Source organism: Lingula anatina, chromosome 1 (genome assembly GCF_051362555.1).
Source record: "Lingula anatina isolate TDL-2025a chromosome 1, LinAna3.0, whole genome shotgun sequence".
NCBI classification, from domain to species: Eukaryota; Metazoa; Brachiopoda; class Lingulata; order Lingulida; family Lingulidae; genus Lingula; species Lingula anatina.
The window spans coordinates 62040253-62068188 of record NC_141767.1 but is presented as its reverse complement, the minus strand read 5'-3'; the positions used below and the strand labels follow the sequence as shown (position 1 = coordinate 62068188).

Here is a 27936-nt window from a genome sequence, read left to right as displayed (position 1 = left end):
CTCTATTTTCTATATTTCTTACTCTGGTAGCTTGGTGCCCGGATCATTACGCGTGCTGAGCCTGCTTACACATAAATCCGGACCCGCGCTTCGGGATCCAAATGACTGTAAAAAGAATGATGGGCCATATGTTGATATCCTCACTGTGTATTATAGCGGTATAACCGCGCCGTATGGCTTACTTACCATTCTAAAGTGCGTAGCGTCTTTCGGCTGCAAGGGGATAACAATCATTTTTTAACTGTAGCTCTTTATCTACCGGTATTTAAAGGGATAACAACTCTTCGTTTAGGCGGGAAGAGTAAAAGGGGTTTTCCTGGAGTAAAGTTCCCATACTTACCAATGGTTATTGAATCCATTCAAACTAAGGCGATTGTTTTTTAAATGTCTTAAGAGATAATTACAGAGGTTAGCCATCTACGAAGGTCCGCGTGGGGCGTTGGAAAACCAAAATTTCAGAATAATCGCGATAACCGCCGTTTTGGAGGTAAAATGATATTTATTACATTATATTACATTATTATTTATATTATTAATTACGTTATTGTATATGTGGCTCACAATGTATTTATTGTGGAATTTCGAATCTTATATGAACAGTTGTTATCCCTTTAAACCACCAAAGTAGAAAGATGAGTATAATGAAAATACAAAGAAATGTATAAATCACATTTAATTCTGGCGTTGACAGATATGAAAAATTAAAAGACAATTAATAAAGAGATTATCATTTTTAATCATTTTAGAAATGACTGAGGTGGTAAGTACAATGCATGCAAAAAATTGTTTTTTAGTATATCAAATGAACCGGATCATAGATTGCATTATCTTTTACAACCAAAACAAAATGTCAATTCAATTTCAATTTCAATTTATTAAACCTTTAAGCCCTACCGCTCATCAGAATATAAAACAGTGACAATATAAAGTTATATCTAATCAACTACCATGACTACAATAACTACTACTGATACAAACAACAACAACAACAATAATAATAATAATAATAATAATAATAATAATAATAATAATAATTAACCAGATTGACATTAATCTTAGTTCCGATGCACATTTCAGGTATTTTCCCAAATTGTTTAATTGTGATACATTGTTAAGTGATAGTAATTTAATTAATTTAAAGACACTTGGCTTTGTATAATAAAATGTCTTAATTTATTTCTGCCTAATCGTATTGTAGTGAGGGCATATTCATTAAGGGAACAGGAGACATTCAAAAGACCTGAAATTAAAACCAAACGATCAATGAGTGACTTATAACAAGTGAGATATACAAGTTCAAAATTAACTGATACACTTTTATTTCTTTTTTAACCTTGCATTTTAGTTATTGTGTTTTAAATTTGTTTACATATGTGTTTTAATATTCCTTTATTCTTACTCACTAGTGGTTTTATTCAACTATGATGCAATGATTGTAATTATCCAACCCTCAGGTTGCAAGTTTGGTAATAATAATAAAAAAGTTAACGTATCAAGGTCTTCTACTGTGATGCAGTTTACAAAAGAAAAAAATATTTCAGACAGTTAGTAAGTGGTCGCATAATTTGAAGCCAATTTTGAAAAATCCTGCTGCTCCGCCTTCGAGCCACAGCCGACACCGTGAGCTTTGGTTGCCACTTCTGGATTTGTTCCACATTCGCCGTGCACGTGAAAACACGAGATCTTTGAGAGGAGCAGGTCTTGGTATCTGGCCTTGGTAATTGTCTGCAACCATCATTAAAAACAAAATAAGCTATGTTTTTAGTAGCTTTAAAACATTCTAATAATCTACCTCTAAGATATATTGTAAACTACTAAGGACTATTGGAATAAAGATAATTTACACATGAATGCCTTAATGACAATGAAGAACCCCACCTTTGAATAGGGCGTTATTTGTCCAGCAATTAGTTTTCAAAGAGTTTAGGTTATTGTTGGGTGTCTACATATGCATATTTTCAGCCGTATTGTGCCCATCAAGTTTACAACACAGGAAATACAACCTTCCCAATAAATCTCAGTCTTGGCTATCACGTTGCTTACAGTGTTACAACCCTTGAGAATGACACAAAATACGTTCTGCAAGAGGCTGCAAGCCAAGTGTAACAGGAGCTCTACATTGAAAACATGACCAACAGATTTGCATTTGATGATCAACGATTGTATCATTTCGAATTCATGTCATATCACTGGTCATTCGATATATTCATATAAAATAGATAAAAACCCATAGGTACATGTAGCTCGCCTTTTTCCAAAACATGATGGTCTGTCTATCCACCCCCATTGTCTTCTCCAACAGGGGAGCAAAGAGGCAGTTCCGAGCTCTCAAAAGTACTGCGCTAATAAAACTATTTTAATTGGGGGGGGGGGGGGGGGTGGTGCAAAATCTGCTTTTCTTCTTTTCAGATGTCCTAGACCCGCCGCTGAAATCACATCACTATCACAGGACACAAAACTCGTGTCTGTTTGCAGTTATTTACATGATGTAATTCTCTATTGGCCAGTGCCTTAAGAATAGGATATCAATTTGGAATCTGGAGGTGTTTTTACTGCAAATATAGTTGAAATCAAAGCACCGTTAAAGAAAGTGGATTTCCGTGTTCTTTGAACCGTTAGGGTCTCATAAAACTATGAAACACTTTCAAGAGATATGTACAGTACTATACATTATATATGGGCCATGTTTTTATATGTGCATGAGCTTTTTAAATAGCCCTTTGATTAGGATATGGTCATCAGGTTTATGAGAAGGCGGGAGAATTTCAGATGATTCTTAAGTGTATTTCATTTTACCTCAAAAGTATGTAATAAATACATTGAGCCGTTATCACTTCATCAAATTTGGAAAGTTGTTGTTTTACATAACACAAACTTCCAAATAAAATGCTTGGCAGTCAACCGACATATGGGCTGTACTTTGATCAAATGCATTATCTGTTTTTATGTGGTTTAGTGGGGTTGCTTCTTTCTTTTTCTAAGTAAAATGAGTAATTCAATAATATGTAGATGCGAATAGCGCCCACTTCGCAAACAAAAACCGTACGCTTCTTTGACTTACATGTATCCTTAACATGGCATTTGATTATCCCAGTTGGGGAGAGTTGTTCAATAACAATTCTCTGCGGGTTAAGATTCAACATTTAATCAGGAAATGAAAAAAAAAAGAGCTAATTCGATTTTGGCAATTATTGTGACCCATGTATAGGTGTTTGCAGTTTTTTTCGTGACATGCTTATAGGTATTCTTCTGTCGTTTTCTCTAATGTGTTCCCATTAACCGCTATGACTGAAAGTATGTCTGCGAAAGCTACCATACTAAAGTACAATGTTTTAAAACGATGGGGTGACCAATTATAAGTACTTAAACCTTATCAGCATAGAACCACGAGCATCTTGCCCTCTTTATCATCAATCCGGCATTTTCGGCGCTTTTCAAGACTGGTAGTTGTGTGAATTATTCGCGTGAAATACTTCATGAAAACGGATTGTTAATGCGTTTACTTTAACTTATCCTGAATGCCAACTGCACCATCTCTGCGCATTCAATGTATAGTGATCACGTGCAGATAACATTCATAACGGAGTTATGACAAAAAAAAATAATAATAGAAAATGATCCAAACCCACCTTGCTCCGTTTTGTCTGCCGTTTCAATTATTTGTCTTCTTCCATCTGCAAGGAATACTTGAAACGTTTCTTGAGGAATGCCATTGTAAAAGTGTTCTGGATTTGATGGCAATGGGTGTGCACCAATCAGTACCACTTTGGAAAATAACAACATCAATACTATCGACTCTGTCTGCCTCATTTTCACCGAGCGCATCGCCTTCATTGCAAATATGGTTTGTCGACTACTAGAAAAGTAAATACTTTTTTCTTTGGCGGTTTGAAGATGTTGAGAAAGACTAGGGCGAATAACAGGAATACCTCACTGCAGATGCCCCTCTTTTGTTAATTTCTCTATTATTTGACCAAGCTTTCTGGGAGTTTGTTATATATGTAGCCCCATCACCACATTGGCTGACCACATGACCTAGAAGCGGTTTCGGTGACGTCAGTGCTGCACGCACCTTCTGCTGTGAGGAAATGGCCAATGTTGTTTGCACATTGTTATGTTATTTACAGTTGACCGATTTTGAAAAAAAAAACTTGAATTATGCTATTGGCGACGCTCGAAACAAGCATTTTCATCTTAATAAATTATTGTAAATCTTGAATTAGGTAACATCCAATCAAAATGGGCCAAATTAATCAACAGTATTTTTACGAAACCTGCATTAAGCATCTCAAAGTGCTCTACTAATGATAGACAGGTGCACATGGACATATCAGCTACTTAATTTGTGGCCATTCTGATAACCAATAAATGACTTAAACATTAGTGACTATAATAGACAGGTTATTAGATTTTTATAAAGAACATAATTATTCTTTGAGGAAATACCAAATTTAATCCATGTCACACGAGCGTAACACTTGACATACTGATGACAATCATAAGGGTTTTAAGAAGAGCGCTTGCCAGAAGAAGGCACTCAGTTTCATGTTTTCTTTAAAGAGGAAAATATCATCATGAAAAAGGTGTTTTTGCTTATGCTCTTGAATAATCCATTAGTACATCTAAATACTGGTGTATAAGGAAAGACCAACATTTACGTGGTAGTAGGCGTTCAACGATATTTGGGTTTTCATTTAACATTAATTGCTAGCACCTAGGTCCATAATCCTTAACACTATATTAATGTCATCAGTCTTTATTTGCATGTTGCATAATTATGACATCCATTGAAAAGTCATACCCGACCACAAGTTAAACTAATTAATGGCCGTTGAAGTTTTAAGTTGTTTTCGATGACTTAAACCTGATGGCTTTTGAAGATGCAGATGTATGTAAGTACAGCCATCAACAAATACATGGCATTTTGAGCAGAAGCATGTAAAGAAAAACCGGCGCTCCTTCTCCAAGACACTTCAATATCTCCACATATCCTCTGAAAGTCGCAAGCTTGTGCAAAAGGCTTCAGTTTTTTGTAGAAAATATCATAATCACAGAAAGCTGAATCACAACCTGGGAACAATCTTTCCTTCTCATTAACCATTATTTGAACGTATGCCTTTGTTTTATTGGTTTGGGGATCCATGGGACAAGTATAGAGGGCAGCCTGAAGGTTGGAAGCAAAACCAGCAATAAGGCTTGTTCGCCATTTGCGATCTCTTTGCGTCTCGTAGTTTCCAGCTACCGGGGCCAACTTGTCCTTGAAAAGGCCCATTACTGTGAAGAAAGACAGAAGCACATCTTTTGACGCAAACCGGAATACTCCACTCATGTTTATCTTTCCTTCTTTGACTTGCCTGAAATAAGATTATAATGCGAATTAAGCTGGCGTCTTGAAGATCTTTTAATACTACCAAACTAGTTGATTAATTTTCTCAAATATGACCATTTCTTAGAGTGCCATATTTGTGTAGTTTGGAATTGGTTACAGATCTATATTTATGGTGTGCACAATTGCGCTGTTAATTTTTTTATTTATTATTTTGCTGAACTCGATATAAAAATATCTCAGTCTAAAAAAAAAAAAAAACAGGTACAAGCCACAACTTGATTCGATCAAAGTATACTTACTCCACATAGGTAACCAAATCATCGACTAATTCACAAGTCATCAGTTGGTTTATGGCTCTGCCATAGCCAACTTTGGCGTACGTTACTAAATCCTCCATATATTCCATCACCTTGAGGTCTTCTTCGGTAAAAATCGCACACCATGGAGACGGCCCATAGTCTCCCCCCTTCTCATACAACACATCCTCACTACGACAGGCTTCATATGCTAATCTTGCGTCACCTTTGAAATGATATTTAATATTTACAATTATTGTTCACAATGCCTGCAATTTACAGTTTTTAATTCCATGTATTTGAATCGAGTTATCCTAGTTTTTTTCTAAAAATGACGACAAAACTTTATTTTAAGATTTGCCACCCTCCACCCCCCTCCAAAAAATATGTATATATACTACAGTTGTTATGATGTGTGACTCAAAGATCTTATTCCCCGTCTTCATTTATAATTAAATACATAAAAGAAGAGTGATATTACCGAACGATAAATGCTTCAGTCCCAGTCGTTTTTTCAGACCTTGTATCATCCTTTGAACGGGAACACTGTTCATAAATTTCTCCTCCTGTTGTACATAGCTTGATTGCTTAAAAAGAGGGGATAGCATTTACAATTATATGAGCGATACCCTGAGCTAGCTAGCGGTGGAATTACAGCTGTAAAAAGTATAACGCACGCCATAATATACTTTGTTTAACAGCTAAACTACTAGAAAGCAACTTAATTGTGGATGTCTGTGTGAGTATGTAGTGTTATTCGGAGGTATTTACTTGCAAGGGCAAATTGATGTTTCTTTTATTTCCCACATGAACTTATAATTATCACCCAGGCACTCTTAATGGAAAATGGGTGCTTTTTCTATTTAAATTGACAAGAAAGACCGTCAGTCTGGATGCCTCAATTTGTAATTGAATATCCTCGACTAAACTTGACTGGACGTTGTATAGGAGTCGATAATCAGTTTGCCTACCCAGTAGATAGCGACAGACAGTGTTAGGATAAACTAAAGATCACGACAGTAGAACACGGTACATTGACTACATTTCGGTTGATTAGTGCATTACACGTCTAACAAAAGATTGGAGACACGATTCCATATATATGTAACCATTAGCACGAAATAGGGTGGAGCATTCATTAATTAATCTAGCCATGATTTGACCTACAGCTACGCTCAAGGGGTTGAAAAACGATTTAGTCCAATGTATCAACTAAAAATAAGATATACACTAATTGCAAGCCTTGACAATCAAATCTTGCTCAAGTTCAGTAGTAACGTAACAGATTTGGCTTAAACAGTTGGAAATGGGATATCTGTGTTTATCTGCATAATCGCTTCCGTAATTGAAATTTAAACGAAATGCAAAGAACAAATGGCAATTAAGCAGACATTAACCCACTTAGAATCTGTACATGAATTATAGTTAGAGAATCGAACCATCAATTAAAAACGGTAAAAATTGATTCTTATCTTTAAAAGCAAACTTAGGCGACACGTATTAAGTTTTCAGAGAACATCATAAAAAATACAATATTTTTGTATTTACCTTAAAATATTTGTAACAACTGGTGTGATAAGACAGTAGGTGATCAGCTGACTGACCCACAGCTTCGAAGGGAACTTTTGATAGAAATTTACGCCGATTTCTATCCTTTTCTACAAACCACAGACCTGGAAAAAGTAAGTTGATTACATGTGTATCTTTTAACGCTGTTTTTGAAGCCTTAACTCAATAAAATTATTCTCCTGGAACGCATAAATTTACGTGAAAAAACACTACGATTGAAAGTAAGATTCTACCTGTGACATTAAAAACGCCTGCCCCAACTTCCAATCCACTATCCCGTATATTTTCCACATCAGCGGTTTTGAAGTTGAAAAGTGTCCTGTTGAATGAAGCAAGCAGCTTTGGAAACCGGTTTCTGAGTCTCAATCCTAGTAAAATCAAAATAAAATGAAATGTGAAAAGACACATTTAGGTATGTAAGTTGCGGCGTTACTCTAAAGATCACTTTTTAAATTTTGCATATCTCTGGTGACGTGAACTAATCCCACTCTCTATTCGTTTGAGAAGCTAACTTTGTCAGTTTTACTGTAAAATACAGCTATCCTGGAGGGATCAAATAACTGTTACACTTTATCTAATACGAACGAACGCGGGACAAGTCTGCTTTGAGTGGACACTTAACGGTGCCAATTTCACACACCATCTATTATGGCAAAATTGAACTTCAAAGACTTGGCGCTTTATTGCAGTAACTGCCCCTGCTTATTTATGTTTTGAACGTCTTTTTTTTTCAATAAAATCATACTTCATGTTCGTCTACACAATTTTTGAAGCAAAATAAACAGCATTTCTAGATTTCCTAATCAACTTTCAAAAAAATTTTCAAAAGACCAAGACAGTGAGTTACGCAGCCCAGCTGTCGGTTGGATTCTTGCTCGTCACATTTTTACAAAATGGTTGGAGTCAATAATTGTTGAAACAGTCCTGTAATATCTAAAATACATGTACTTAAGATTTGAAATATAGGGGATGGCCAGTTTTCCTAACGTCAAGAAAAATATGCAGAAGGTACCCGCGGATGTTGCCAGAATATGTATGGCTTCTCCGCATCGATAGATTACGATTGCTCACCTATCTGAAAAAGATGCCATATTTGATCGTACGTAATCTTCCCTCCATACTGAACATCAACAGCCTTATTTCCAGGTTTGTCAACGAACCTGGGTTTCTGTAGGGTCGTCCATGCCCTCAATCTTTCCAGGTCCACCCAGCACATGGTATCTGAAATGAAAATGACCACTTACCTAGATATGTAATCAAATAAAGTAAAAAAAAAAAGCAGCTGTTGCAAAATAACTTGAGATGGTTCTTCACTTTGAGCGCAAGTTTTTTTTCAATCTCGCATCTCTCGGCAACTATTATATAGTTGTTATATGTTCTACTGGGGTTTATAGGGCACAGGGAAGGAACAACTGCTTGGTTTTGTCTCATTTTGGTTGTTATACTGCTTTTGATGTGGGAAGAAGAGTGGTAAAAGCTAAGGGGAGGGGGTACATAGCCCACTGTGCTCCCTGGGATTCGCCGATATTCGTCGATATTATAAACGTGTTTTAATTTACACGATAGATTGGGTGCCCTTGGGCTTGCAAGACAACAAGCTGTTTGACATTTTACAAGTATGCAAGCATGATTTACTTTTCAATATAGATGGCATAACAGCCATTCAGGCAGTCAAGAAATAACATGAAAACATAGTTGTTTGTGAACGGCTATCACGACTCTCAGTTTTGATTGCGAAACCCAGGGACCAAATTCGATTGCAAAACTGACAGTCGTGATAATCGCACGCGAACAATGTCAATAATATCAATAAACAGGCATGTTATCGTTACGTAGTGCCAGCATTCACGCACTGCTTGCTGTCGGGCCTTGCACCTGGCTCACAGTGAGCCATTATGCCATCAAACAGCGTGTAGCATTTGCGTCATGCTCATTATTGCAGTGGGCAGTTTGGAGGAGGGAACATTTTAGTCACCGCTCTATTCTTGCGTTTAGATCGAAACTGGATCGAGAGGTTCTTGTCCTGCACAGAACAGAACCCGTGGAACAAATTCGATTTGAGGACTAGATCAGAGCGAGCCGTGCATGCACGTGATGTAGTCACGTTTAGGTTTAATATAGCTTCTATTACTAAATTATTGAACTCGCGTTGAACCCGTTATTCAGTATTTGCAAAGTATGCAGAAATATAACGAGAAGCAGTTTAAACAAAAATCTTTGTAAGAAATTCAAAGAAATACACAGATAGAATTCTTTGTGAAGAAAGTGCAATATAAATACTTTGAACTGTAAAAAAAATTACAGCATGCTTACTGTTATCAGGATTGGCCTCTTGTTCAAAAGAACGCGTTGCAGGCTCGGCTTTAAGAATTGTGTCTCGTATGGTCGGTAGCTTCCTTATCATTTTCGAGATTAGATCAGAGGGAGGGTATTCCACCGCTTCTCTACCCAGATACCAAACGAATGCGGGTTCACATCCTGAAATATAATGAAATTAACTGAAAATTATTTTTCCTCAGAATTGATAAAATAGTGTTCAAAAGACAAACAAATAGTACATGTTATAGTCCTACTATATAGGCTATGTGTTGCATTAAAGTGCATGGATGGTTCAATGACACTCATAAGACCACTGGCAGAACAATATGATGGAATCTGATGGAATCTCAATAAATGGTTTTGAATATTACAAAGGAAATGACAAATGGTGAATGAGCAATATCAATAAGCAGTTTGAGAATAAGGTTAATGTGAGAAGAGACATTTTAAAATATCTAAAATATCAATAAACAGGTACATTTGTATACATGTATAATCCTTTAAGTTGATTACATATAACTTTATTTTGTGAAGTCAAGAATTAAGGGAAATTCTTAGATGAAACATGAACCTGCTGAAATAATGAAATGAAACTTGACTAATCAAAAATCAGCAGCATGCTAAAAATTAATGTTCAAAAATTTGAATAAAGGATTGAAATATATTATTCAAATATATTTTGACGTCAAGTGTATATTATTCAAATATATTTTGACGTCAATTGTAAAATTTAACGAAAATTAAGTCTACACGTAGGCAAATGAATAAAAGTGTCCACTATGTATCTGAGCGGTACCTGGAATGGTTTCGTTGGCTCTGGTACCAGCGTCCGGTGGAGCATCGGCTACATCGTAATGTGCCCAGTAAACTTGGTTGTAAGACGTTTTTAAGCCATAGAACCTGTAAGATTTCTCATAATTATGATAGCCGTCACATGGGCAGTCCTTATAATCAAATGCACCTTCATACTTTTCAACCCAAGTGCCATTGTAGATGTAGAAGTCTGGATCAGTAGCGCCCTCCTGTACAGTGGTGGTGCGTATAAAACATGTCTCCGTTGTTTCGTCAAACGGACACGCTGAGATTTTCGAGTTTGAGTCGTTTCTTGAAAGTTCCATGCTGAACTCTAGCGACTCCTTGTTTTTATGGTAGATGAAAACGTGTGTTCCATTGAATGACACGTAACATTTGCCATTGTGAGGACCGCATTCGTCGCCTTCTGTCATGTAACATAGCAATTTCTTCTCAGGATGGACTGTTGGCAATATACACAGCAAGGCAACTGCACACAGGATACCCCAGGATTCCATCTAAAAAGCATATAGGCGGAATGATCATTTAACTCTACATAATTACGTTAACAGCTTACTTATTTTCAATATCAATTGTGGAAAAGTTGAAAATAGTTTCAGTTCGTATAAATAAAAAACTGAAGGTGTCTGTCGAAAAATTTACACTTGCTTAAAGGGGGAGGCAGAAGGACTTTTATATAACAGTAGACTACGGTTATTTCATTATTATATGCAAGGCACAATAATTAAAAACCGCTTGACACAATTTCGTAGAACTGCAAAACTACCAAGGAAAATAATGACACTTTTAAAGGGCATGCCAACACTCTAACGTCATTGTTAATTGTATATGCTAACGATAGGTACGCCATATCAATTAATTGTACGTACTGTCATGAAAAGGCCTTATAAAGTTTTTGATCTCTGAGACCTGAAAGATAAGATATATTTTCGAATTCCCTTGCAACAAGAGTGAGATAAAAACCATTTTAGTCGTGGAGAAATAAAATCTCAATAATGATATTTGGCCTACCGTACGTGCCCAATGCCCATAAATTAAGATAATATTAATCATACTAGAACATGTATAGGCCCACTCTTCTGTGGCAGCCAAGGTGATGTTGGGCCACATTAAAATATGTATTAGTCACTCTTCTTTTACATACACAGTAAGTTTTAGTCACTCTTTTTTTTTTTACATACACTGTACATGTAGGTAAAGTGTCGAGTGATACATGTATCATCGTTTTCTTCACGGCTCTTCTGTCCATGCTATGAAAAATTATTTATTAATAACAGGAATTATCAAGCACAACTGCACTTCAACCACTAACAAAACTATTTTGTCATAGATTCTTGATATTCTCAAGTGTAAAGCAGAAGGGGTCCCACTTATATTTAAAGGAAATGGCCCATTATAACCGGTGTCCTTAATTTTTGTCAGCAAACTAAAAACCAGTCCCGAGTTCCCCAGACAGCGATCTTTCATGTCACGCATCAGTCCGACGGTCGTCGTTATCAAAGTGTCGGCATATCTTCAACCATTCTTTAACATGTTCACGTGATATGAATATGAATATGACAAACCATTCAAAACACAATGGATTTTAACAAGAATTTGGGGAATGAGAAGACTTTTTACTCGCAACTGTTGCTGCGTCTGAGTTTACTTTTGTCTTCGTTTTCTTTCAATGAAATACTAGACTACACACGGTACAGACTACGTCTGGTACATATTTCTTGAATCGCGTTGAGCAGAAAGAGCAACAAATACGTTGATCTTGAAATAAATTTTTCCTCATTTAAAATGATATCCATTTTGCATGACTAACAGAGCAGTACACGATATGACTGTAACGGTTTAGCGGCCCCAAGTTGAAGAAACACATATATATACAGTCAGCGAATACTGACATCTTTGACTTACGTGATCTATACTGAAGGTTTATACAATATATTCCCGAGATACCCGCCCTGTTTCGGACGAAGTGTAAAGTTACATAAACAAATGCAGACGTTTGTGACCTTATAAGTATATGAGGGTCTGAAATAATGCTCATACCATGGAGGGATAGGATGTTATGCACAGTACTGATGTATAAAGACAACGCACACCTGTTTTCAAAACTATAGCAAAAGTTTTAGATAATAAACACATTTTTCATTTAAAAAAAGTCACTTACCTATTTGTATTCCGTCTTTGAGATGAAAATAAGGACTGTGGATAATGTCTGGTCTCCTCAAAGGTAACCCGCCATCTTGAATGAGTCTCAACGTGTCTAAAGTAATGAATTCACAGTCATCGAATTAAAAACAAAATGGGCTGTTGTATTTCTTCCGTGACGGATGCCATCTACTGAGGCGGGCAAAGGACATTATCATTTATCTTTGTGGTTTGTTTATATCTAAAAGCCTTATTCACGTTTACTACACAGTCTAGTGTTCTGACGGCTTTCTATTGTATTATCAGCTTCTCGCATTATCTACCTATTCCTCTTGTATGATTCACAATTTAATTATAGCCTACCTTTTCAAGATAATGCGGAGTCTAGATAACTATAAATGAACAAATCTTAATTGGCTATGCATGATTTTAATTACAGTTTAAAGTGGCTGTCTTAGATGGCTCGGGTGGAAAGTTATAAAACGTACGAGTTGCAAAACGCTAAAAAAAATGTTGTTTATGAATGCCAAAATATAATTTGGTGTGTTGTAAATGGAGTGGTGTAAATTGGAGTGATGTAAATGTGTGGAAAAGGAATTATGAATTGCTACTTATAATTAGAGATTAAATTAAGCGCAGGGTTCCCGTTTCAGGTATAATCGATAAACAAATAAACAGAAACGAGTCATCGGAAATAGTTCAGACTTACAAATATACTGACAGTCAATGAAAACGCATCATTTATTTATCAAATAATATTTTTGTTCCTTTGGCACATTAAGAAAATAAGAGTTTTACGTGTGAAATATGACCCATTATTCAGTTACACAAGGTGAAATAAAGGTCAGAAAAGATCATTAAAATGCAAGGTCGCGTAATCAAATCTCTTTGGTTCCCCCCATCCTCCAGCATCCCCAGGGCCCGCAGTCACTCTTTCAGTGTCAGACGTAGCATCACTGAACTTTTTCGTCATGTGTCACACTGGTTTTGGTGACTACCTTAAATAGGATTAATTAATCACCATATGTTGAACCTGATTAATTCACACCAATCACGAGACAGGAAAACGCGATTTTGTAACAGCTGGTCACAAAATCACTGAAGCGGAAATTTTAAACATCAGAGTGGTCAGCCCACTCTCTTATGACCAAACAAGTGCATTTGTACTCGTTTTAATGGTTGGAATCGATTCTCGTTAAAAAAAATACAAAAAAGGTTTTCTGATGCGTTTTCATTGACTGTCAGTATAAATCCCAAATTTTCGATAAGACCTTTATGTCTTCACATCCTCAAAATCTGTATTGCACTTTTTAAGATATATTTTGAAAGCGTTTAGTAGTCCTTTACCCAGGCAATGAAATGTGTAAATATGTATTTCGTGAAAATAAACTGGCGTTTTCTCCTTAATACAGCCATTATGCGCCATGAACGAGATCCTTCACCCACACATCTGACAAATTTTAATCTATTGTTAATTTTAACATTTTATCAATTCCACTTTGTTACGTTGGTTCGAAATTCAAGCTTAAAAGAGGTACTATACATAGAAGAAATATCTTCAAATGAATGAACCATGATTTGTCAAACATTGTTATATTTATCCGTCAGAATAGCACATATGACGCGAAACTGTTCACATAGTAATCTCTGTTGAACAATTTCAATTATGGTCCTTCACTTTAACTTATTGGTACGTTATCCCCACTTAAATATATTCAAACCATAATTACCTTTGATAAAAGGAAAAAAATCACAAGAGGTCCCCTCTTCAAATAACCCAGGTTAATTTTATCACATAGTAGTAATTATAAAATAGTTATTAAAATTCAAAATGTACCAGTAATCTTTTAAAGTTTCTTTTTCACTTTTTCTTCTATAAAAGCAACATAAGGGATAGCTTGTTGTCCTATTTAATGTTATTTACATGATTAACTCCAGTGAAGCATTCTGCTTACCATAAAATATATAAAGAAAAATTTTACTAGGGGAACATATAATATGTACAGATTGTGAAAGGACTTTTTGCCTTTCCCAAAACAAAAAAGAAGTTTTTCTTTAATACATATTTTCAACAGATACACAATAAAAGTAATCTTTCGGTACTATCAAACAAGGATATCCCCTATTATAAACTCAACATTTTACATTATGCATTAGGAAAGCACAAGAATAATGCACATGTACATCCACAAAGCTATTGCTGTGGGAGAAATTACTATCATGTGTCCTCTCCACTGTCACCCTCATGGTGAAGACAAAATGAACATTTTAATTATATCATCAAACAGATACTTTGCTGACTGTGAACAAACTGTTGGTATACTTTGTAGACTTCTTCAAGTAAAATGATAAAAGATTCACACTGCTGATCCTAGTAGTAATCCTACAACAGATAGTAAAATGAAGAAAAAGCAACTGAAATAAGATTTGACATAGTTTTGCATTGATTTAATAATATATGTTAAATCCATAAAAAAGAACTTGTATTAAACAAGTGTCTATGAAAGTAAAAATGACTAAAATCAGATTCATGGTAAGGCTGCTATTAGTGAAGTTCTCTTTACTACACGTCTTCTTTCAAGCACCGTAACAAATTCATACCCACATTTTTCGCCTCTTAAATATTCCTGATAAGTAAGAATGATGACTAAGCAATCCTTGTAGGACAGTTGGATGACATACTGTTAAATGGAGGCTATGACATAGTAAAAATGTGTTCACAAAAGTTTTAAATTGGTAATGAAGAATGTGATTCAGTGATGTGCCATGTGATGTCATACGATGTCCACTCTTGGTCTGTAGATGAGGTGCAAAGGGGTGTTCTACAAAAGAAAAAAGGAGCATTATGATTTTATTTTAATCCTTTTATAAATTCTGTTTATGTTTAGGCAAAAATATATCCAAAAAACACCAAGAAAATTCTTGTTGTGGTAAAAATAAGACTTATAAAAAAGGAGCTGTTTAGTGATGTTATAATGCTGTGAAACAAAGGCAGTAGTAGCTGTAAGACGAGGAAAACTTACCTTGCATTTCCAACGTGTCACACACACAAACTTAAGGGAATGATCTTTGCCTAGTATTTCTTCATTGCACAGTATTTCAACCTTCAATGCAAAATCAAAAATTATTCCTCAGAGATCAGACTTGTAGCTTTCTTACATAATCTTAAGTTCATTTTATACACAACAGCGCCGCTGTGTGTGCATACATAAATATATTCAAAATAATGACAAAATCTCTTCCAACTAACAGTAAACCGTGGCTCTATCTGTACAATTATCTTTAATAATCTAAAATAAAATGCTTTCAAATCAATACACAATTTAATGCCAACCTTAAGAGTATCAACTAGGACATAGGCAAGTACAAATACCACAATGAACATGAAACAGAGGCATCCTCCTAAAAAAGATATCCTGCAACTCAAATGTATGTAGTTACTAGTAACTGCATGGGTCCAAAAGTTTACATGAAGTGACATCAGTCACCTTGAAAATACATTTGTGGTGACCCATTGCATAAGATAAGGTATATGATTAAGATTTATGGATGCATATGATTAAGATTTATGGTTTTTTTATATATAGTATGTGTGCAAACAGGGAGCATACATACCTCTTTATACCTTTGAATATTGCTGAAAACTTTCACAGCCACATACTTCTTCAAATGAGTAATGGTGGCCAGAGCAGAAAGACGTAAATACTTTCTTTTTAATTCTTTCATTGACTTGGCATTCTCCAAGCAGACATTAACTTGTTCATCTGTACGATGAAAATCACCATCGTCTTTGGGCTGTGGAGGAGGCTTGTTTTCAGAGCCATAGCCATTCTCGTCTCCATTTTCTACACCTAAAATGAACAAGTGAGAAATACACTACGACTGAGCAATTAAAGGCTACCAAATACATTGTGTCTGAGGGATGCAGGGACTGCCAAATACATTGTGTCTGAGGGATGCAAGGAATGCCAAATACATTGTGTCTGAGGGATGCAAGGAATGCCAAATACATTGTGTCTGAGGGATGCAAGGAATGCCAAATACATTGTGTCTGAGGGATATAAGGACTACCAAATACATAGTGACTGAAGGCTGTTAGGACTACAAAATACAATGAAATGAGGGTGGTAACAACAACTTAATACACCACAGATGACGACTGACTTCTGCTACTCACAAATCTCACATTACTTTAGCTGGTTGTAACATATTATAGCAATTGGGTAGGGACATCAAAGGTAGATAAATTCTTTTTCATGATGTAAGGGAGATAGATAGTATGTTTTGATAAATTCAGAGAAGTAGACATGTAGTTTTATTACATAGAAAATCCCTGGATATAATATCCTATTCCATACAAAGTATAAAATAATATTTTCCTATATTATGGTAAGTGACAAAAAGACTAGCCTCTGGCTGAATAATGTGATATAATATAATATAATATAATATATCACACCAATTCAATTCAATTTGCAAACTTTACTGTTATGTTGTAAGTTTTATAAATCTTTTCCTGTATATTCCATTAACATATTTATTCTTGGTCTTTGCAAGCATCCTTGAATAAAATAAACTGTTGTCTTACCAGAGAGTGACCTTGGCAAAGGTAAACCCCTCTTAGAATAAAACTTTTCTTCTCTGTCTTGTTCATCTGATAAAAAAGAAACAAAATAAACTGTTTCCAAAAACAAATTTTTATATTTATATACACTTACAGTCTATAAGTGAGCAAAGAATTTGTAAAATCAAGTTAATGCTGTTCCAAGAAAGTGTGTTTAAATGTATGATTCTATGTAATGGTTTGATAAATCTAAATGTGATTCACATTTAACTACAATACAACTTACTTTTATGAAGGTTTGGAACAAGTTTATACACTATATCTTGCATGGTCCGATCATGGCTAAAATCAAGAACAAATAATTCCAATTAAAAGATACTAGTAGATAACAGACACACTTTCCACCAACAATGTGAAAATGATAATACCTTTAACCAAACTGGTTTATACTGCTATAAATACAAACTGACAAATAGCTGAGGAGGGCATTTTTTATAAGTAAACATGTTTCTGAATTATTAAAAATTTAAAAAAATCCATATATGTGCCGAGTGGATAAAAAAGGGATTGTCTTACCTGATGTAGTTGAGTGGATGACTCTGATGAATAACAATTTGACAAGTAGGACAAGTATTGTTTTCTTCCAGATACTTTACAATGCAACACTTACAAACTGAAAAAGGAAAGTGATAAATGTTGGATGTACATAAATTACTACTTCATAGAAATGACCTATATAGCTGTTCTTTTTATGTACCAAATGGAGTGACACAGTAACCTGATGGCAGACATGTTTGAAGCCTTATATCCAAGGAGAATACCAATATTAATAAACTATAATTACATAGTAAATTTGATACTGAGTAAGTATTATTGCACTTACATGTGTGGAGGCATTCTGTGATGGTAGTGGCATCTATTAGATACCCCTTGCATAATCGACAAGTTATATGAGGATTAACTGTCTTCAGACGTATACGTCTCTCTCCTCCCTTGCGGCGCATGGCCTAACAGAAGAACCAAATAAAAGGTATTAAACCATCATATCATTCTTAAATAAATTTGTAGAAAAGTTTATATAAGTATCTTCATAGGAGAAAAGGCTTAAAGTATGACTAGTAACCTTTTCTTATAAATTACGAGCACATAAATCTAAATGCAAAAGTGAAGATTTTATGCAATACCAAGCTTTCAGCATATCAAAAATCATCAATAGCAGGGCTAAAGGGGTCTCACTAAACACAGAAATGACACAGAATGATATCCTAACCTTGCTTTAAACTATTTCTCCTCTACACATCTCAAACAGCATATTTATAAACATTGTGTGGAGTTCAAGACAAGGGTAGATTGGGATGCTTAAAATAAAACTAAGGTCTCACTCGGGGTCATATGGTTCATTTCAGTGCTAAATGACACCCGTGCTAACGCATGAATTTTGGGCACTTTGCAGTATTCCACTCCCGACAATATATATATTCTGTCTGATCTTCAGTATCTTCTCTAAACTAATTTGTGCAGTGACTTTCAATGATCTCTTTAAAAGAATCAGTTTGGCAATTTATTTACTAATTTAATATGCATTTAATTGAACATAACTGAACATGCCATTCAAATATTATGAAAGCCATGGCCACTGCTGGTGTAAAATGGGCAAAGAGCTTAAAAGGTTTAATGTAAAAAAAATAGTGAATTTCCAAACTTATTTATCTGAATAGCAGAGACAATGATCACAGTCTCACAGTAAACACAAAACTTAATTCTGATTAACATTGAAAATGAGACAGTTATAGGGTAGGGAGACCGGGGGGGACACTGCACAAGTACCGAATGGTGTGCTACCAAGCAAACGAACGAGCAACAGGGTGGAAATAATATGAAAAATTCCATCCGAAAGAAAACTCTGCCCCCTGCAGCTAGTGGTAAAAGCAGCAAAAACCTTATATTTTCGCATTTTTTCGTCAAACTTCCAAGTTCTTGCCAGTACCGAAAACCCTAATCCCGTTACCAATAAAGTAATAAATAATGAATTCCAGCTTTTGTTTTGACCACGTAAGCATCACTCATCAAGATCTGTATATTGCATTACTATAATCGTCAATTTGAAGACTAAATCTAAGACTGAAGAACTACCTTTCAACTATGTAATCCAGTTCAGCACATTTGTTTTCCCTTTGTCTGTCTGTTCGTCTGTAGACTTTGTCAATAGATGGCGCAGCAACATTTTTAAAGCACCAAAAGCCGCCACACGTTTTATACCAGAAATGTTATGTCAGATATTATTAGACTTAGTTTCAGTCTGAGGGGGTATGGTAGAGGGCACAGGGGCGGATCCAGGATTATTTGAAAGGGGTGGATCAGGACCCCCCTGACCCCCTCTAAATACGCCACTGCCTCTACCAGGGCAACGGATTGATTTTAAGTAGGCCTAGATATTCACAGATACAATGTATGTAGCCTATCCGCCTGCTTCATGACAATTTTTTCTACTGTATAGCACATTTGTTTAAAGGTACATTTAAAATACATAGCAAGTCATATCCATATGAGATCCACATTTCACAATGAATACATTGTTAAAAAAAAAAAATGGAAATATATTTAATTCTATTTTTTCCACCAAATCGGCGGTTATCGCAAGTTAATCTGTAATCTATTAATCGTTGGTAAGTATGGGAAAATTATCCTTTGTACTTTGGGGAAATCCATTTTTGTGCCAAACTGAAAAGTTGTTATTTCTTTAAAATAATAGGATATAAAAATAAATAAATAATGACATAGATAAAAATTCAAATAAATAATAAATAACAATAGCCTAATGAATAAATAAAACAGAAATAAACCATTCCACGGATATTGAATTTAATTCAGTTTGTAATTTTCGTCAATTCGTTTTATTACGTTTGCAACAAAACTTAAGTTAAAGTCACTACCTTTGAGTTAATATTCACGATGCAAAAACGTATAATCGTAGATCTATTCTTATTTAAGATTATCAAACATACACGCTGTGAAGCCTGTGATCAATGTACCTACAATTAACTTCAACATGGAACTATATCATCTACAGGGGAGGGTGACAAAAGTAGGCCTACGTATTGGGCCATTTGTGTGAATAGTACGCTATATGACTTGGGGTGGGGTGGGGTGGTGCGTTCGTAAAAAGTGTTGCCAGGAGAAAAGCACTTATCATCTTGGTAAACAAACGAAGAAAAGTGACATGGGATGCAAGGACGCATGGACCGTAGGTCAGAACTGATGCCATTCTGTATTTTCTGATGAGACCATGCATATTCACTGCTAACAACTTAGGTAGACAAGTGACAGTATGGGAGCATTATCCACTTCTTTTCTGCCAGATAATATGCATCTCGCTAGACAGTTCACTTTAGTAATGGCTTAGGGTGCATTGGTGAACTGGGGTTTATGCATGAAGACCTGACCCACAAGCGTTACATTATTTGACATTCTGGACCAGCACTTCGATAGAAAACATATTTGAGAACAGGGATAATCAGTTCATTTCCCAACAAATGATAACACCACACCCCACAGAGTCAGAACTACCTGCATACTGAACGAGAGTGGCTTTAACAGCATTAACAGGGCGGATTGGCTTGCCCAATCCCCAGACACAAACCCGAATAAAAATAACTTGGAAATCAAGTGGCAAAGGATCGCTTCTCTACCAGAAATGTTCTAATCTAAAATGTCTAGAGAGCCTGGGCCAACGTAGCCCCCAGGAAATTACTGAACAGTTATCAGTCTTTGTCCAGAAGTATGGTGGCCATATTGAGATCAGGTGGATATCCTGCAAAATATTAATACTGTCATAATAACATGCGTGGTGTACGGACAAAGCATTGGTCTGTAAACCTGTAGTAAAGATACTAACTTGACATTACCAGTTTTCAATAAAATACTCATTGAAAAATCTAACAAACCTAGTCGTTGTTTACCTTCATTAAAATGGTGCAATACTTTTGTTCCCCCCCTCACGCCCCCGTATATGTATATCTCACAAAAGGGCGACAGGTATGAAATAACATTTTTACATAGATCATTCTAGCATCAATTGGTTTGAGTGGTGCTCATAAGAATCTACTTAGCGTTCCTCATGTGTTGAAAGTAATGAAAAATCATCAGTGACCAGTTAAGTAGAAATTATTGTTCGTCTTAAGTAGATATACATGTAGTCGCCTAATGTAGTAATTTCATTTTGATTGGATGCAATGTTAAGTCTTGCCACAGCTTTTATTACTTTCTCAATTTCAGTTTGTTATCGTCGGTAAAGCTTATATTAGAATAATAAATAGCCGCAATATTCATTAAAAACCATTATGAAATAGAAGTTTATGGAAGTTCACCTTGATAAAAAACCATGGCAAATGCAGGAGGAGAGATAACACCATGAAAATTTTGAAAAAGGCAAATATACGTGTAAGGAAATTGAAAGTTTTTACCAGAAATGGGTGAATTTTAACGAACTCCCACAAAATGCCAATATATGAAAAATGAAAACTTCAAAAAGAACTGCATTGCTTCCAGAAGAGAATTGAATGCAGTCAGACTGGTTTTCCAACTCAAGCTGCATTTTCAGTCCTATGAATCTTTTCAGTAAGTTTGAGAATCATAAGTAACATGGTTTTCCTTCTACGGTCATTATGGCAGCAGTGCCCAAAAGCTAAGGGTACAAAACATTCCAGCTTGTGTTTAATAAATTATCATATATGACAGTCTTAAAATTACTTTTTTCTGACTAGTTTTACAGTTTATAATACAACGGACAATTTATTCCTGATATTGTATATTGTATATATTTTTTCGCTGAGTAATTATCTTATCTTAGCTTTAATAAGTAAAAAATATGACAACTGCCTAGTATATAACAGCGTGAAAAACAGACACTGTTTCACACAAAGTCCCTCTTAAACCAAATGTGTTTTGGGTAAAAAGGTCTAATAACGTGGGCTATTGTTCATTATTAAATGAAAAAAGTTGCTGGTTGTATCTACAAACATAACAAAATTATTGTAAAATCGGAGAAATTTAAACGCCCGATATTAGGCATCACATTTACAGCATCCATCAAGATAGATTTTCAGTATCTCTGTATTTGATAGGTACTTTCGATGTTTATCATCTATGTTTTATATTGTAGAAGAATGGTGATAATTGAAATGTATGAAATAGTTTTTACATACACATAACATATTCCAATAAGAATCTATTTAACACTGCTTGCGTCCTTCATTATGTCCATATATTGGACGCAATGAAAAATCATCAGTGACCAGTTAAATTATTAGTCTTTAGCAGAAAAAGTAATATAATCTAGTAATTTCAGTTGGGTTAGGTGCAATGTATATAATTATCACGACTTTCATAACATTCTCCTAGCATTATAAATTTTGTAACACAATTCAGATTGCGCCACTTCTCCTGACGTTCTTTTGCTTTGTGGAGACAGCTCGCCAGAAACACAATGAATTCATGTCTACGCTTGGCGATGCTGCTTATTGCAGGCTCCACAGCCAGTGCTGCGGAGAATCAAGTTGATCACGAGGAAACTTCACCAAGTGGTCTAGAACTTACTCTCCAGCCTTATAAATGGGTGTGTGGGCAAAGCACAAGCGGTTACAAAATCTTTTACTTTAAAGTTCACTGTCACTGTGACTTTCTTTGCCACATCTTCGACGATTGCTGCCACGGCGCCTTGGACCCAACACAGATATGCGTGGCTTCCACCAGAATGTCTGTCGGTGACAGTGCGGCCCATTCTGCGTTACGTTCTGTTTCTGTCAGTAACCAAACACAGAATGCGGTTAACAAAACCCAACTTCACTCACCAGCGACCCCTTTCAGAAGTTTTCCCGTCTCGAAATATAACAAAACGCAGTTGGATGGAGACCACCAGGGTCGTTTTGAGGAACCCGACTTTCGTTCTATTCGGCAAATGTCCTCTTGCAGAAATAGCCCTAAACTGCGTCAGACGCGTTTTTTGCACTCGGAATTGAGTTTCTGGATGGTGGACCAATGTCCTTCCACTTGGCTTAATGACATGGACCGTTTGAAATGCTCTAATTCTTCCGGTATCATCCAAATTGAAGACTTATCCCAGTACCAGCCAGTTACCGACCCAAAGACATTTTTGACTTACAGTAACAAATACTGCGCACTGTGCCACGGTATCAAGAACGGCCTGGTGCCTTGGGGGTTCGAAATAGTTTGTAGTAACCAGCGGTTCGAACCTTTTTTGCAATGTACATCCTCTTCGTGTATCCTAAAAAAGACATTAGCAAATGATAGGTGTACCGGGCATTTCGCTGCACACAAAGAATGGCAACTAAGAACCTGTATCGCGAGCGAGGATGAAACTTCAGAGCCTTGTTCTTATACTTTCGTTAATGGCAGCATGCAACGTGCTTCATATCCATATCCATTAGACTCTCCACTGAAAGATGCATGCCTTTCGTACACCAACCCCGTTCTTTATATAAATAGGTGGGACATCTCAGTATTCAAGAACTACCACTGCCTTATGTGTCACACAGGTGTGAGCCGTTGTTCAGGTAAGACAAGATCCACACTTTATTAGCAATACCAAAATTGTTAGAGAGAAAATAATAGTTTGAGGATACAAAAAGTACCTTTTATTCTCAAACTTGCATGCTTTTACTCATAGTTAGATCTTCCAAAATGCAACAGAAAAAATAACTTCTCTAACACCTATCTCGAGGACTGACTATAAATTGTCGGAGGTTACCATCTCGGTTTAATCCGAGCTTTCCCAATATTATGATAGGAGAAGGCTAAAAGAAAAATCCCATTGCATTAAGAAACATTTCTAATATATCATGCTATACAAATATTTTATATTACATTTTACTTATGGAAACGGGATTAAGGTAAAAATCAAAATAAAGAAGTCTTATAATACTGATGGGAGACTTTGCAATGTTATTCATCAAAAACCTTTCAACTACTCCTTGATGATTCCTTGGTATGACCTCTGCTAGGCTTATTAACGTAGGCTCAATAACGCACTTCCGTTATGTCTTCTTGATCTAAACCGATTTAAATAATAACTCGAGCATGATGTTCGAAATTTGATCCCATTTATTGAATTAGGCTACACTCTAAAAAGAAATGAAGCGGGTTAGTGATAAACATTGAATAGTGTTGATTAATGATATTAACGTAATGTGTACGCCTGAAATATAATTTCCAAACAAATAGTGCACACATTTCAGTTTGTGGGGTTGCAAAGAGGCCAAAAACTTTGTAATCCAACAACTGTGTAAGCCGAAAAAACGTGTAAGCCTTAACATTTTAAAAAATGTCAAATGGACGAAGAGCAAATTTAATATTTTAGGGCATTTTGTTATCCTCAAGCTTTCCATTATACTTAGTTTTCATGAAGGCTTTGCTTTCACCCCTAGGTACACATATATTTCTTCATTTACAAATAATGTGGGTTTTTTATACGATTTGATAACCATTCTTTCAGCTGAAACCAAGTGAAGAAAAGAAGTAGTATTATAAACCGATGTCCATTGTGTATTTCTTATTTTAGAACTAGACAGGTGATGGTGGGCAAATAGTGGAAAACCATTGAGGATAAGATGGAATCTCGTAAATTATAATTTTCGCCCCAAAAACGATCATTGAGGTTCCCAGGCCCTTTCTACATGTAGACAGTTAACTGAACCATGTTGCTAAAAGAACAATTATCAGTTGCTGCTGTAGGATGACATAGATTTTTGTGCCGTTTTAGATGATTCCGCAGGGGAGACGTCATTAGATTCGAGTCAGTTTGGATTCCTCGGAATGAGCTTTAGCGCCTTTTTGTTCACTGGAGATCATGCTGATGAGGAGAGCAGTGTTTCCACACTCAGGCTACCGGTAATACCTGATCGCAGCTGTTTAAATTTGACTTGTGTGTGTGTGTGTGTGTGTGTTGTGTGTGTGTGCATATGTGCGCGGGTGTTTATATAATGAGTGTCAGCTGTGTATCTTAGCTACGTTTACACGTGCCCGTACATTCAGACTAGGTCGTACATGTATTCTGCGTAAACTAGCTTGTCGCAGTACATTTAAGTCCCTCTATCCCCTCTAGATTACTGTAAAAATAGTAAGATATTCTAACAAAACAATATACTCAAAGGAAAAGATGACTGAAATTTTGTTAAACCTTTCAGACGTTTTCAGTGTCTCCGATGTGATTATCAGGTTGTGTTGCGAACATCACATTTCACATAAAAATAAATATTAGTACTTTTCAGTCTTAAAATTACGGCTAAAACTACTCCAGTTTACAAAGTTTGCCCTTTGTTATTTTTGTATCTTAAATGGTAAAAATGTTATGCATGAAACATTTACATAATTTGCAAAAAGTTTTAGATTTTGAATAAATCTGCGAGCTCAAACGGCACATAATGGACCCCAAACTCATTAATTTTGTCAGAAGTAATACGCAAATCCCTTTTACTATTCTTTTACTGGTCTTTGTCCGATTTTTAAAGATAAAAAACAATGTGCATCTTGAAGCTGTACATTTGCGCTTGATTAAAATAAGAAATTAGAATGTTCGAAAGAAAGGGCCTAGTTTTCTATCATATCCAAATTTAGAGCGTCACTTCTGATAATAGGAAGTGACTTGCGCACATTTCACTTATCAACGACCAAAGTGACAAAAAAAAAAAAAAAAAAAAAAAAAAAAAAATTGTTATTGCCACTCTCTTTAGGCTAGCAATACAGATTTCGTGAAGATGAAACCCAGCAGAGTTATAAGTACTTCAACACTGGCATAGGCACCATTCAAAACAATAATAAATTTTTATAAGAAACTTTCACGTCAATTTTTCACCACTAAGGCTGTGTAAAATGCTTAAAATAGCATAATGCTAATCACCCCACCCCACCACACACACACACACACTCCACTCGAGCGATAATTAAAATGAATGGCCAACGTCTTTGATATATTTCAGCCAACAGTACAACCGATAATCTGTCCTCTTGGTTTCGTCTTTGATGGTCAGAACTGTCGGGCCATTTTGTACAACCTCACGAAGCTCCAATATGACATTTTCCTTGAATTTGAACCCGTGAATTGGCGCCTGAATAACCAGTTTGCATGTAGTAGCCTGATACGTAACAGACAGCTGAAGGAGCATATGAAGTTGGTAGGATGGACTGGACCTCTGATAAACTGCACGGAAATAAAAGACGAGCAGATGGGCAGAGATGTCATTTCGGTTTATGGACTCGTCAGATTCACGGCAGTTTTGGCTGATTACAACGAAGGTCTTCAGATGATCCAGCGTCTCAAGACTGACATTGTACACGCTCTGAAGGATGTGACTATTCACGTTCAAGGGGGGCCTGTCCGGATACGCCCAGGATCGAAGTGTCCTTGTCCTGATGAAGCCACGACTCCTGTACAGGAAAAAGCCAGCGCTAAGCCCTCAGATTCAAAGAATTGTGGCGGTATTGGTAAAGGTTTAATTTGGATGATGTTGTTAGTGTCATGTTTGGCGCTGCTAACCTAAACCTTATCTCAAAGCATGATTTAGGCGTTTATCCAGTTAACCAGTTTGCCACTGCGCCAATATGAAGGACTCTGTGGACATTAAAGAATTTTTCTAAGATTATTATCCATTTACCTGTGTGAAGTTATGGTTAAGTAGGACTACGCTTTCTTTAAATATATACATCCATGATAAAAAGGAATGTTAATTTTTTTTAAGTAGTATAAATGTATTTCTGCTTACTTAATCAAGTTAAATAAAAAAAATGACACGACGTTTATGCTACTTCATTTTAGTTAACGACGTTTAGTATGTTACTATTGTTTCTATAAATTAAAAGGGTGGTATTTGGATTTCAAAAATTCTTAAAATCAATTTGTTTTCATATTATGTTGGCCTGTATTCTTATAGGATAAAGTTTACTAGTAAGGTTGCTATAAAATGAAGCAGAAATTTACTATAGCAAACATGTCGATTTACCGGGTAGGCCTTTCAGTCATTTTATTTCTTAGATGATATTCGAAGCCGCGAGCAAATTCACTTAGTAAACATGTTTGCCTCACATAAAATTTGGCGAAAATATTCTCAGTTCCCTTCAATTTCTCTCAGTTACTCTGACACTCGATTGATATTAGTAGTATCTGTACACGTATGATTTAAGGGTATGCTTTATAATGTATGTATATCACATTTCAAATGTCGAAATATCATATCAATATTTATCTTTGTTCATTTTGTATCATTTACTATTTCTTATTTATGAGATGTCACATTTACGTCAGTAAACTGTGTAAGACAAAACTCAATTCTACAACTAATTCTCTAAAGGTAAACTAAGATGCATCTACGTAGAAAAGGTGGCGATTGTAATTATTTTTAAATCAAATTATATTAAAATCTCTTCTTGTCTAATAAATCTTTTCAGTTAAATATGTTGTGTATCAGAACCTATTGTTCATTCATTTTTTCAAGAACTGCTTACAATGTATATCCTTTAATGATATGGGGTTGTTTTAAACGTTTCGATCAGGAAAATTTACAGAACATCTTGTTTCTCACATAATCCAGGTCTAGAAAGTATAGCTGTAGAATGGGCAGACTAGGTGAGAGTACAGAATGTTCTACAGCTCTGCATCTCCTGAAGTAGAACAGAAGTCGTGTACAACGGGTGTGTAATTCATCCAGAGCGAGCAAAAAGCAAATGGTGCATCAGTTTGAATAAAGTCAGATAAGTGACCTGTGTAGTTTTACTAAAATAAAAAAAAATCTGTTTTCAAATATGTGTGAATATGCTGTTATTCAAAACAGTTGCGTGAGTTTATAATTGGCAACTATGGCTGGGGAACCGTTATTAGTAGGAGGATATGACCT

The 27936-nt window shown here is 35.7% G+C and overlaps 2 protein-coding genes across 2 annotated transcripts; both read right to left on the bottom strand.

Annotated features, from left to right (window-relative positions):
* Positions 1-4740: 4740 nt before the first annotated feature.
* Positions 4741-12704, bottom strand: LOC106165742 (multiple inositol polyphosphate phosphatase 1). The gene is made up of 9 exons (XM_013544074.2): positions 12488-12704; positions 10310-10823; positions 9508-9672; positions 8266-8415; positions 7428-7562; positions 7174-7298; positions 6107-6212; positions 5629-5851; positions 4741-5354 (listed from the first exon to the last, which is right to left on the bottom strand). Exons 2-9 carry the CDS (start codon positions 10821-10823, stop codon positions 4859-4861), a joined length of 1914 nt encoding a protein of 637 aa, XP_013399528.1. The 5' UTR covers positions 12488-12704; the 3' UTR covers positions 4741-4858.
* Positions 12705-14045: 1341 nt separating this feature from the next.
* LOC106165751 (polycomb group RING finger protein 3) lies at positions 14046-19348 on the bottom strand. The gene is made up of 8 exons (XM_013544086.2): positions 19166-19348; positions 17916-18039; positions 17609-17705; positions 17319-17374; positions 17057-17122; positions 16084-16319; positions 15492-15572; positions 14046-15290 (listed from the first exon to the last, which is right to left on the bottom strand). The coding sequence occupies exons 2-8, from the start codon at positions 18034-18036 to the stop codon at positions 15243-15245; spliced, it is 705 nt and encodes a 234-aa protein (XP_013399540.2). The 5' UTR covers positions 18037-18039; positions 19166-19348; the 3' UTR covers positions 14046-15242.
* Between the last annotated feature and the right edge of the window lie 8588 nt (positions 19349-27936).

Coding starts and splice junctions, on each gene's coding strand:
- LOC106165742 (XM_013544074.2), bottom strand. CDS start 10,823: ATGGAATCCTGGGGTATCCTGTGTGCAGTTGCCTTGCTGTGTATATTG. Junction 7,563..8,265: donor ATGGCATCTTTTTCAGATAG/GTGAGCAATCGT, acceptor TGATTTTACTAG/GATTGAGACTCAGAAACCGG. Junction 6,213..7,173: donor GTTGTTACAAATATTTTAAG/GTAAATACAAAA, acceptor CCTCTTTTTAAG/CAATCAAGCTATGTACAACA.
- LOC106165751 (XM_013544086.2), bottom strand. CDS start 18,036: ATGCGCCGCAAGGGAGGAGAGAGACGTATACGTCTGAAGACAGTTAAT. Junction 17,123..17,318: donor TGTTCCAAACCTTCATAAAA/GTAAGTTGTATT, acceptor CTTTTTTATCAG/ATGAACAAGACAGAGAAGAA. Junction 15,291..15,491: donor TGACACGTTGGAAATGCAAG/GTAAGTTTTCCT, acceptor TTTCTTTTGTAG/AACACCCCTTTGCACCTCAT.